This window comes from Rhineura floridana, chromosome 2 (genome assembly GCF_030035675.1).
Source record: "Rhineura floridana isolate rRhiFlo1 chromosome 2, rRhiFlo1.hap2, whole genome shotgun sequence".
Lineage (NCBI taxonomy): Eukaryota > Metazoa > Chordata > Lepidosauria > Squamata > Rhineuridae > Rhineura > Rhineura floridana.
The window spans coordinates 17,793,872-17,806,562 of NC_084481.1; the positions used below are offsets into that span (position 1 = coordinate 17,793,872).

The window sequence follows — 12,691 nt, forward strand, 5'->3', positions numbered from 1 at the left end:
AAAAAAACAAGGGAGATCTCTCTCTGCATAATGGAATTGGGAACCGTGCAAAAGCCCTCTGCACATGGCACACCACCCTTATCTGTCAGTTGTATGACCTTATTCAATCTTTCATAATTCACGGTAGCTAGGTGTGGTTAGCAAGCATTTTCATAATTATAAGTCTCTCTTTTCATAAATATGTTTTTGAATGTTGATATTTTCCTTTTCCTCTTCAATTTCTCTTCTAGGCCAGAATTGACTCAATAAATCGACCCTTTACTTCACTTCCACCACCTTTATCTCCACAAACTAAAACAGCTGCCCCATATACAGCTTCCCAGCCATCACCTCCCCTTCCACCACCCCCTCCTCCACCTCCCCCCCCTCCTCCGCCTCCCCCCCCTCCTCCCCCCCCTCTGCCCAGCCAGTCTGGATCATCTGGAGGTGGCTCAGCAACAGTGTTTGTAAAGTACAGCACTATAACAAGATTGCAGAATGCCTCTCAGCACGGAGGGCTTCTCTTCAAGTCTCCACTTTTGGTGCAGCAACCCTCACCAATCCCACCACCGGCAAAACCGCAGAACCCAGTGCCCCCTAATGGTGTGGTACCCCCACCCCCACCCCCGCCACCTCCCCCTACACCTGGCTCAGCCATGGCACAGCTCATGAAACCAGTGCCCTCCAACCCATCAGTACCACAATTCACACCACCCCCTCCTCCTCTCAAAATCCATCAGGTTCATCAGAACATTCCTCCGGCAGCGGTAACAGCTGCTGTTGCTGGGCCACCACCACCACCTCCTATGCCTGCCCCTCCACCGCCACAAGCTCTTCCGAAACCTGCCATGACTCTGCCTACACAGAACGGTGCAAAAGCTGTCTCACCTGTACTGACACACCCCACAGCACCTGTACCTGCGCCAGTTCCTTCAACAATGAAGAAACAGCCAAGTTTCACTGCTCCACAAGTTCCATTATCTCCTGTCCCACTAGGTCCTATTCCCCCACCCACTTTACCCAAGCAGCAGAGCTACTCTAGTAAACTTCCCCCTTCCCCACAATCCCCTGTGCCATCAGTTGTGAAGCAAATAGCCAGTCACTTTCCTCCTCCACCCATACCAACTTCAGAGTCCCAACCTTTAAAACCTACACCTCTGAATGTACCACCACCCCAGTCTCCTCCAGCAGTGAAAGCCAAGCCAAAATGGCAGCCAACCTCTGTCCCATCTCCTGACTTTCCTCCTCCACCACCCGAAAGTAGCCTAGCATTTCCTCCTCCGCCTTCCCCTGCTCCAGCAGTAGTCTCTCCTACACCAGATAAGACAGGGGGGTCTCCAGTCAAAAAGGCTAATAAGACGTCCAGCCCTGGAGGAAAGAAACCACCCCCAACTCCTCAGCGCAACTCCAGCATAAAGTCTAACAGCTCAGCAGAGTACCATGAATCTAAGAGACCTTCAGTGGACAGCCTGGTCAGCAAATTTGCACATCCGCCAGAGCCTTCGGGGTCTCCTGTAAAGGAGACTCCAATTCCCCCTGCAGCTCCCCCAAAGCCAGGAAAGCTCAATCTGCCTATAGTCCTTCAGCAAGCAGGAATTTCAGCAAAGACATCTGCCATAGTAGCACCTGGGAAAGGTACTATAGACGAGTTTCCTTCTCCTCCATCAGATTCAGACTTTCCCCCTCCACCACCTGAAATAGAACTTCCTCTACCACCAATAGAGATTCCTGCTGTATTTTCTGGCAATACCTCTCCAAAAGTTGCAGTTGTCAATCCTCAGCCGTGGTCTAAGTCATCTGGGAAGAAAGCTCCTCCTCCTACGCGTCCTAAACGCAATGACAGCACCCGTCTCACACAGGCAGAAATGGCAGAATCACAGGTTACTGTCAATCCACAAGTGCCCACCTCGCCCAAGGCTGGCCTTAGTGTCCAGCCTGGATTCCTGGCCGACCTGAACAGGACCCTCCAACGCAAGTCTATTACTCGGCATGGCTCCCTCTCCTCTGCCCGGATATCCAGAGCAGAGCCAACTGCTACAATGGATGATATGGCTTTGCCCCCACCCCCACCAGAACTTCTTTCAGATAAGCAGAAGACCAGCAATTTTGGAGGTAGTCATATATTGGGCTATGCAACGTTACGGAGAGGTCCACCTCCAGCACCTCCAAAGAGGGATCAAAACACCAAACTATCTAGAGACTGGTGATAGTTCGTGTACAGTATTTGCATTGACTGCCAGTGAACTCTACAAATGACATGTCTGATAACACTTGTGATGAGACTCCTTGTCTTAATAGCTGTGGTCAAATTAGATATATATGCGCGCGCTAACAGTAGCTATGGACGGTGATTACATTCACGTTCACAATCAGTCCAAAATAGTTTGCTGTTTGCAGTTGGTTTATTGGGGAGAGGGACGGGCTAGCTGTTTTAAATTTTAAATTCCGTCATATGGATTGGACCAAATTCTTTAACACTTGTTTTTTCCTGCAGTCCAAGAAAACAACTGTTGTCTGTCACGTGAGACATGTTGGTGCATGTATTATAAATGTAGGTATATAATATATTTGTGAAGTATTTTGTTGCAATTATAGAGGCTAACCAGAATGTTTTTGTACATCTGTATTTATTGTTTCAGTCAACCTAAATATATATATTACTAGAAATTGGATTGTGCATCTTAACCAGAAAAGTCATTTTACCTTTTTAAAAATGAAGTTGTTAGGGGGCACTTTAAATTGGAAAAAAAAACTTTTTGCCAGTTGGTGACGGGTCTACAGTGCTGACAAATTCTCTCAGTATTTATACATTGTCAATTGATTGAAAAATACAGACACAATCTACCAAAACATTCTGGTTGTAATACTACTGAGATTAAGTCCATACATAGGAAAATAAAAGTGTTGTACAGTGGGGCTGCAGTTAAATGTATTTGGTCTTCAAAATACAGGCATTCCCTTCTAGAACTGCTAAGCAAGGGATTTATAAAATTAAAATACTCAAGAATTCACTGCCCCTTAGTACACCTATGTGCACTTAGGTGTAAGCCCCATTGAACTCAGTGGGACTTCTGAGTCGTTATGTGTAGCATCTGGCTGTTAAGGCTGCAATCCTATTCACACTTATCAGGGAGTAACTTGTAATGAATTCAGTGGGGTTTTCTTTGGAGGGATCATACTCTAATTAGAATAAATACACAATGTTCTAGTCCATTACTTACTTTTACTTAGAGATCTTCTTTGCATTTAAGCACAAGTGGTGTACGTACAAGCTCCATTCAGAAGCATTCTGGATATGCCACTCGTGTCCAAATTAAGTTTACTAGATACTTGGTGCTGCTTATCAAATTGCCAATTTGCCATCTTACATATGACCCAGTGCACATCTCCTACTTCAGATTAACGCTTTATACAAACCTTCAGCTGTTCAAAATGTGTATCCGTGGAGAGGGCACAGGACCATGCAAGCTAGGCCCACCTCAGACTTCCTGTGTGGGATCACTCAGGCTTCCTGCTCATGGGGAGGACTACAGGAGTGTTCAGCTAAATATGCTCGCAATCCCCCTTCAACCTTTCTGCTCAACATTGGAAGGTTCAGGGTGGAGGGACAAGGACCGTCTCACACTCTCTCCATTGATACAAATTCTGCATGCCTGAAGAGAAATACAACCCTCGTTTCCACAAACACCTAACGGAGGAAGCATTGTTTAAGTACCGTATATTCCGGCGTATAAGACGACTGGGCGTATAAGACGACCCCCAACTTTTCCAGTTAAAATATAGAGTTTGGGATATACTCGCCGCGACGGTCTCTCTGGACGGCGGCTGTGACTGCTTCTACTCCCGCTGCAGCTTTTTTGTTTACTTAATTTTCCCGCTCTTTTCAGCACCCGGCGTATAAGACGACCCCCGACTTTGGAGAAGATTTTCCGGGGTTAAAAAGTCGTCTTATACGCCGGAATATACGGTAGTTGGAATGCTTCACAGGGCAGACAGCATGGCAGATGACCCCTCTGGGGGAGATGGCTTGTTAACAGTGCAAACGTTTGAGCACTTGGGAAATGACTAGAATAATAGTGCAATTCTCACGTGCAGATTTGATGGTGGGTGAGATAGTAAGAGAAGTCTTGACACGTCATCTGTGATGTTTGGTTTAAATGTAAAAAAGCTCTTCGCACTAAAAATCTGTAGTGTAAGTCAAGTGATAAATTTCAGAAACATTTTTACCAGAAATATCACTGGATGAGGAATTCCTAATTCTGAAACGGTGGTCTAGCTCGCATGTCACATTAAACCAGTTTAAACTATGGCTTCATATGACCGACCATCATGCTAGTGCTTGATAGACTGCACTTCACTCCTTCCCTGCACCAGACAGAAAACATACCAGAGGCTGCCTTGCCACTATGTGCAAACCGTGGTGTTTGTTTCTTTTCTAACAAATCAAGATGGCAAGTTAAGGTTTGTACTTGGCTTTATCAACATAGTTTTTCTTAGGAGAGAAGCAAATCATGAATGTTGGTTCTCACGTGACAGCAAAGCAGCTTCTGTTTTGGTTCCTCACTAGTGTGTTGAAGAAAGGAGCAGGTGAGGAATGCTGTGGAGACTTTTGAGCAGCAGCAGCAGCACGTTGCTCATTCAGTTTAAACTATTAAAGCAAAGTGCAAATCACAATATGGTGATGCAGTACAATACATGGATTATAAAACTTTTGTAGTAGCCAATGTTACAATTTACATTTTACCATGGATTACATATCATGAGTGCAGTGTGTGTATCAGAGGGAGGACAACGCTATTTGTTCTGGACTTTTAAGATAGTTTTGGTTTAAAGGGACTTGTCAAAACTGAAGTGATGACTTTTGTTTTAAACCTTGTTTTAAAAGACGGTTGTCCACAGTGAATCCTGTTTGTATTAAGAAAGGTATTCAAATCAGAGTCATTTTGAAGACTTAACATGTTGCCCTAGGAAAAAAATGGTTCAAATCATTTTTGCTTTTGTATAACTTGGCCTGAAAGGATCTTAAATGCAGAAAAGTAGTGGTATTGTGTCATCTGATGCTGAATCTGCTTGTTTTCCCTTCCCCAAATGTGTCCTGGACATAGTTTTCCTATTTTAGAATAGTTTACTTGAGCAATAATATACCATTGTGTGCATTTTTAAAGCACTGCTGTTAGACAGCACTTTTTTGTAACTTTCAAAGTGTTCAGAGTTTCATTTCTTCTATTTTTTGTGCTTATAAAGTGTCCTTAACCATTTACATTACTGCAGTTTAGCTTGTTTGGTATATCTGGCTAAAATCTTACAACAAACTATGATTATTTTTTACTTATTATGCATTGGTGCTCAGCTTGGTTCCTGCTACTGTTTGGACCATTTGCTGGCCTAAACAGAAAAAAAATCATTTGGGTGGTGACAGGAATATGCCAGATTTGTTCCAGCCTCACAGCCAGGGATATAGGCTGGGTGAGAAAGATGTATTCATTCAGTCACGGCCCCTGCCCACTTTGTTTATTGAGAACTGGTACCTTTGAGGCACTGCATTTCTTCTCTAACTTTGGCAAACCAATGTCTTAAGTGCAAAAACTGACCAGCATCTGCTTGGGACAGAAATCCATGTGGATATATTTGGACCATGAATTTCTGTGCTTAAAAGCCACTAAGTAGTGTGTCTCAAAAAATTTGCCCCAACAAGCAAGCAACAGCAAGAGCAAGAAAGTACCATTTTAACTACCCATTGATGTCTTTAGAGAAATGTTACATGTATAACTTCTGGTTTCTCAAATTTTGCAGAGGAGTTTACAACTTTATGCTTATCGAATATGGTATGTATATTTTACGGACATATTTAAGATTGCAATCCAACACCCTTACCTGGGATTAAATCCCATTTAACTCAGTGGGGCTTACTTCTGTGTAGACATTTATAGGATTGCACTATTGGGGCTGTAGTCAACTAAGTCCTACTCAGATTAAACCTACTGAAATTAATGAACCTAAATTAGTCATGTCTAAGCTCAGTAGGACTAACATTGAATACCACTCTACATCTTTCTCAAAATCATGCTCATTTTGAGGTCAGCTAAGCCTGCTTCACCATTCTTGCCATCATTGTTCCTATCTGTTAACCTTATTCCAGGGATTAAAATTGCCGACATTAGATGCGAGGATCACAGAAACAGAAAAGAGCAACATATATTAAGCATGATCTTTTCAAATCTTGAACAGAAAGGGCAATTACCCATTTCTTACTCTTTGTCCCAGATATGTCCTAACCTTAGTTGTGGTAACTGTCATTTATTCTTGAATACCTCACTTCCATGGTTTTATAAAACTATTTCAACATGGGAGTGGGGAAACTGTGACCCTCCAGATGATGTTAGTCTATAAGCCACCTCATCCCTGGCCATTGGCCATGCTGACTAGGAATGATGGAGGTTGGAAGCCCAACCACATGTGGAAGGCCAGAGGTTCCCCACTAGTGCTTTAAGCATTCATACTGATTCCCAACTGAGGTGTCAGCTGTACTGAAATGCTATGTCTCCAGGCTGCAGTTTTCTTCACACATCTCCTTCAAGGGTGTGTGGTACATGGAAAATCCTGCAAGTTTTGAGAGGAGTTCAAAAATAGGAATAGTTAATGCGCACAACAGAGCAATACATACAGATAGAACTCCGAGAGTTTTCTGAGTAACTTCATCTGAATTCATGGCTATTTAAATTACATTGCTGTGAAATGCCAATGTTATTTTTTCATTTCTACTTGCATTTCATTTTCTTGTTCATGTTGATGAAACTAAAAACTTGAGATTTTATAAGCCACATTGCTTTTGAATGCAACCAGTTGGCCTTAAGTATCTTCAGTCTTTAATGGTTTCAATCAGGTTTTATCTTTAAAAACGGTTACAAGCTAGAGTACTAAAGTTAGATCAGTTCATAGTATATTTATACACTAATACCATAAGCCCAGCTTTCTGAAACAAGTGTTAAATAGCTATTTGTTCTTATAGAAGTAACTCACTATGGAATACATTCCATGGCCTGGTTAAGAAAAGTATCCTGTATTTGTAATGGTTTTGAAAAACAATACTTGAAAATGTACTGTTTAATCTCAAAAACTGACAAGGTTTCCAGGGCCAAATTACACCCTAAATTAATCAGAGAATTAGCAACTGTGCTTGTTTCTCTTTGCTAAATAGTGGAGTGCTGGAGAATCAGCGTTATACTCACACCTGCCTAATGCTTCTAGCAGCAGAGGGGGCAGCAAGATCCTGGTTCCCCACTCTGGCTATGTAACAGTTTTGTACTCTTTTTTTTTTTGGCGCTAATGTGACATGCTTAACTTGTAGTTTGGCCTTTAGCTGTACTGGAGCTGATTTAGGCTTCAGTGTTCCATTCTGCCCATGAAATCCAACCACTGAAAAGCGAATATTTAAAGCACTACAGTCACTGTTAATCTTGTTAATCTATGTAATGCCCACATCTCTCTGATGCTTTGCTTCCCCCCCCCAATCTATAGGGTAACAAATATCTCCATATAATTCAAAATTCACCTTTACCAAACAAATATGCGCAACAAGATGGGGAGAGGGGTGTTTATGAGACAGATACTATCAGTCAAATTGTGAATGCCCTCCCAGTGGATCTCCTCACTACAGCACTATCCCTTGGGGAGTATGGGCATTAGCAATTTAGCTATTGCCAGGGAACTCCTGGCTCATGTGTTGTTTTTCCTTACTCTGCTGTAGCAACAAAGCTACTCTGCATGGTGACTTTAAATATATGAACATTGCAGTACTGTACCAGTAAGAAACTAGTACTAGTTGCAGTGGCTATACAAGTTGATCTTGGGCTTGGCGGGGCATCTAGGCAGTCGCTTTATAGACATGCCCTTAATAACCAATATTTGGGATTCTCTGTCTACCAAAGAAATAGATGAGAGGTTGTGGTAGTTTTCTCAAAATGCCTATGTCTAGAATCTTTATTACAGGGCCCAGTACAAAAACTTTGGGAAACGTAACTCTGACCAGAACATGCTTTGCCTTTTGCAGTAGGGGGTATCTTGTAAGTACCTGTGCTACAGCTTATTATATTTCTCACAAGGTATGTATTTGAAAATGGGATAGGATCATTTGCTTTTTCCTGCTTTACATACTGTGTGATTGTAAATTGTTGGGAAACATTAGCTTTGTTTTGCAGCCACTGGTAGCAGTCAATGGTGGTGGTCCTAATTGATTATGCACTTGTAAAACAGCAATGTTGCAGCAATTATTTTGTCTGTGCAGATTTGTGCGAAGTGCTGTAAATACATTCATATGTTTACTGCTTTACATAAAAAATTGCACATTTTATCTTTTGAGAGGGACTGCCTCCCAATCTCCTTTCCCTTTAAGAAAGCAAAGCTCGTTGAAAGTGGTAATTTACAGTTAAGAAGAGCTTTGACCTATATAAATATTCTATAAATATGTATAAATATACTTTTTTTAAGCATGGGAGAAGAAAACAAAATGCATTCATGACAAAGTACTCAGAAATCATTATACAATGGAATATGCACAACTCAATAAAGATATAGTTAAATTTGTCTGGTGTTCTCATGAGATGAATTGTTGCATTACTTTAGAAGACAGCAACCTGCAAAATCTAGGAGTTTTGTTTTTACGGACAAAATCCCTCTAATCAAAGATCCAGATGTTTCCTTTTTGTAGGTGAATTATTGTTTTAGTAGGGGGGGGAATTGCCCCAAGTTATTCCAAATATATCTGGAGGACAGGTAGTCTAGCTTATGTAGCAAGCTAAATAAGAAGTTAAATGGTCAAATGACTTACTACACTGGTACCTGAAAAACATAATTTAGGCCAGAGATTAAGATTTCATCTGAGCTTACTTCTGAGGATAATAATACAGTTTTCTAAGCAATAAATGATACTGGGTAAAAAATAATGTGAAGAAGACTCCAGCTGCAGGCATGTTTATTGAGCCCAATGTGTTTTGAATACAACTCCTTCAGGTGGCACAACCACCTTGAACCTTTGGGGTCGTATTCAGCTAAGGCCTCCACAGAGTCAACCCATTGAAATTAATGAACCTAAATTGGCCATGTTTATTAATTTCAGTGATTCTACTCTTAGGACTAGCCCTGAATACCACCACCCCTGGGCTCTCTTGCAAAGAAATCCTGGAGGCTTCATCCCCTTTCCTACCTGTGGTTCCTTTGTGTTTGAGTGGGGAAAAAAAACCCTGACTTTTCATCTAAGTAATGAAATGTACTTCTTGAAGCACCTGGCGCTAGAAAGCTTGCATGTGGTCATGTACGTAAGAGCATAAGAAGGTGCTTTACTTACAGTCAGACTATTTGCATCCCTAACCCAGTATTGTCTAGCAGTAGCCCTCCACAGTCTCAAGATGGAGATCTTTCACAACACTTTAATTGAATCTAGGACTGTCTGCAAGCAAAACTGAGCTATAGTCCTCCAGTTATGTGGAAAGTAGTGAAATTAATAGGCAGAAAAGGAATCTGCAAGCATACTTTATATATAGCCTGCTCATGAAAGGGCTGCTTTTGGGGATAGCTTTGTATACGAAAATGTTATCTTGTACTTTGTGAGGAAGAGATTATTAGATCACTTATTCAGCCATGTTACTGTTTCTTTATAGACAAACACACAACTCAAATATTTTGAGTGGCTTTTGCTTTAAGTCCATGTATACCCAAATACCAATAGCAAGCATTAATATTTAATGCCATCTTCATTAATAGTGTGTTTCTCAAATAGGAGGATATGAACTTGCCCGTTTCTCAGGTTGCCTCACATCAGACCAGAAATCTGTATGTATTACAGACAATGCCCTTCCCACTCTTGTCTAACCGTATCCAAATGTTTAGACATATCCAGGGGCAAAAGCAGTAAATAAAATAGTGCCTAGAACAAGCCCCTCTTTCAAGAGCTCATGGCCTCACTAGTGCTGAACAATGCTGTCCATCATCATGCCTTGTGCAAGCAGATGAAGAATATGGTTACAAACTAACACAAACCTATCCTAAGCACAGTAGATTGATTTAGCTCCCTAAGGTCGTGTGCAAGCAGTTAACTATCAAAGATGAATACTTACCCACTTTATTTGTAAATATTTAGTTACTGCACATCAGCCAACTAGTTCAAGTAGTAACACAGTAGAACACGCAAGTCTACCCACTAACAACCCTTAAAGGGAATGTGCCTTTATTATATTAGTGCCCAATATTATTGATTTTCTCCCTTCCAACCTCCCTCTAAGGTTACCAGAACCATTCAAAATTAGGAGTTTACTTCACATACTTTTTGTACTCATGGCAGCTTATAGCTTTCATCTTGGTTTTTATCCAGGACTACTACAAAAAGACACAACAGTTATCCCAGAAACCATGTAAGTTTAGTCTCAGCCCACAAAGCATTTCAATTAATGCCACATATTTTGGCAAGCATGGAACAAGCTCAAGACGCTTGAAGGGGGTTGGAGTGTGCTTTTTTTTATTCAGGACTTGTAACAAGAGGGTTTAGTACACAGCAACAGTAAATTTCAAATACAGTTTAAAAACTTTTAAAAATTTATGTTCCACTCGCTGGAAAGTGGTTTAATGGCACACACAGTAAAACAAAATCAGCAACAAGGCTTTCTTTAGAATCCTGCAGTTATCATCGATGAGGTCATCACAAGAGCTCAGAAAAAACACACACTGCCACTGCTAGCAGCTCACGGTTGACCCAATTAGAGTTGGTTGTTTTATTTGATAGGTCATTGAAACCCATCCATATATACAATGATACAGTTGAGAAATAAAAACACCTGATCTCTATAAAAACTCAGCGATGAGCATTCAAAAAAATACTAATGGAAATCAGTCTGTGCTCTTATCCATCTATCAGTACTTGGTGAACATGATAGCATAATCAGTAAGTACTGGATTACTGTACTGCATACATTCCATTCTGCTACAAGACTGGTCAGAAAAATTTCTGTTCAGCACAAGGCATACTGACTTGCTGCCTTTAGCGAACTACACTAGGAAAAAAGGCAGGCAGATGCTACCCTTTGATAATATGCATGTTAACACTACAAATGAAGGTATGGTAATGTATACACATAACAGAAGCAGCTGAAGAAGGTGGTGCATCTAATACTCTTCATCTGTAAAAATGACAGTCCCTCCAAATTCTATATGGAAGTTCATTTGTCTACTTCAAGGCCATCAGCAAAAACCCAAAATCTTTTAAAAAATCAATGCATCATCTTCAGATCTAGGTTTAGGCAACATCAGCTAGCTTCATCTTTTATTTAAATGCTGCAATGCCAATCATTTACAAAAAGTGACAGTGTTTAATACTGCATGTTCAGAAAGCATGTGCATCATTAGTAAGAAATCATTTATCCTAAACAAGGACTTTCCCCATCTTCATTTGATGCATCAGCTGTACACCATTTTTTTGGTCATCTATACCTACCTCCTGGACTCCCAAATACTAAACACCCAATGGCTAATTCAACTTCACAGAGAAGTCACCCATTGCTATCATGTCTTAAGTCATATTCCTCTCGTTAATCTAGTGACACTTTCAAACACTGCTATATAGGCAAAGGCTGCCTCTGCAACTAGAAACTGGAAGATGCCCTATTGCCATTTACCTCCCACATTCCATTCCAGCTCTGAGAAAGCACAAACAGCATCCAAGCCTAGCCATGCCCCTTGTTCTGTTACCCCTAGGAGGATTTGCCCACAAGAACTGTATATCAAGAATTCATTTTGCATTAGCTCCACTTTCCTATTGGACAAAGTGTAATACTTTGCTTTTGGCTCAAAGCAGAGATCAATGGGTTAACACTGAGAAAAATGGAACATTTAGGCTTAAACCCAGCAGAATCCATAAAGACTGGAAAACACTCCAAGAAAGCCCTATTTATTGAAGATGCCACTTCAAAAACAATAGCAGCAGCCCAGGTAATAAGTTGTTCCATTATAAAGAGAATAGATTGGCAATCATTCTTCTCTTAGGGTGGGGAGGGGAGAGAGAGAAGCACCACACACTTCTCCATGTTTTTGTGTAAACTCAACAGCTGCCAAGATTCATTCACCTCCAAAGAATTGTGAAAAGCAACCAGCTTACCCGAGGTCCTCAAGCAACGCTCTGTGATGAGGATCTACCATCAGGTTATGTTACATTAACTGACAGGCCTGTGTTTTCCAAAAGTTTGCATGCAAGATTATAGAAAAGAGTCAGAAAGAGACAAGGGGACTTCTGAACACTCTTTAAGACGTGATCCAAAATGGAGGAAAGGGGCACACAAAGCCACATTAAAAGCAGACCTTCCATTCACATGTGCAACTGACAGCACTGAAACTGAACCTTAGAAACACAAATCATTCACAAACTGGCAATAAACCTTTTGTGAGCCTCTTATTGAACTCTCTTCTCCCCCATCTTATAAATGTTGCTAGTATGATCAAAGGTAACAAGACTAAACTCATTAGCAATACTTCAGATCAAGAGCATCTTCTGTGCCATGCTTGTGTGCCATGTAGGGCTATGGAATATGCTCTTTGTCCGTCTGCCTATTTAAATATGACCCTCACATGAGGAAAAAAGAGAGGGACAGTGGTGATTAATACAAAAGTGGGGCAGAGGTAGCCCTTGGAAATAACAAAAAACCCTCAGGCCTGACATACAGACAGCACC

The 12,691-nt window shown here is 41.1% G+C and overlaps 1 protein-coding gene across 4 annotated transcripts in view; it reads left to right on the top strand.

Moving 5' to 3' along the window:
* Window positions 1-3,190, top strand: part of RAPH1 (Ras association (RalGDS/AF-6) and pleckstrin homology domains 1) — a 108,436-nt gene extending 105,246 nt beyond the window's left edge. For all 4 annotated transcript variants that reach the window (XM_061607923.1, XM_061607924.1, XM_061607925.1 and 1 more), the window contains one exon: window positions 231-3,190. In XM_061607923.1, coding sequence (XP_061463907.1) covers window positions 231-2,186 — 1,956 coding nt within the window. In that variant the 3' untranslated portion in view covers window positions 2,187-3,190. The remainder of the gene's footprint in view (window positions 1-230) is intronic.
* Window positions 3,191-12,691: the final 9,501 nt, after the last annotated feature.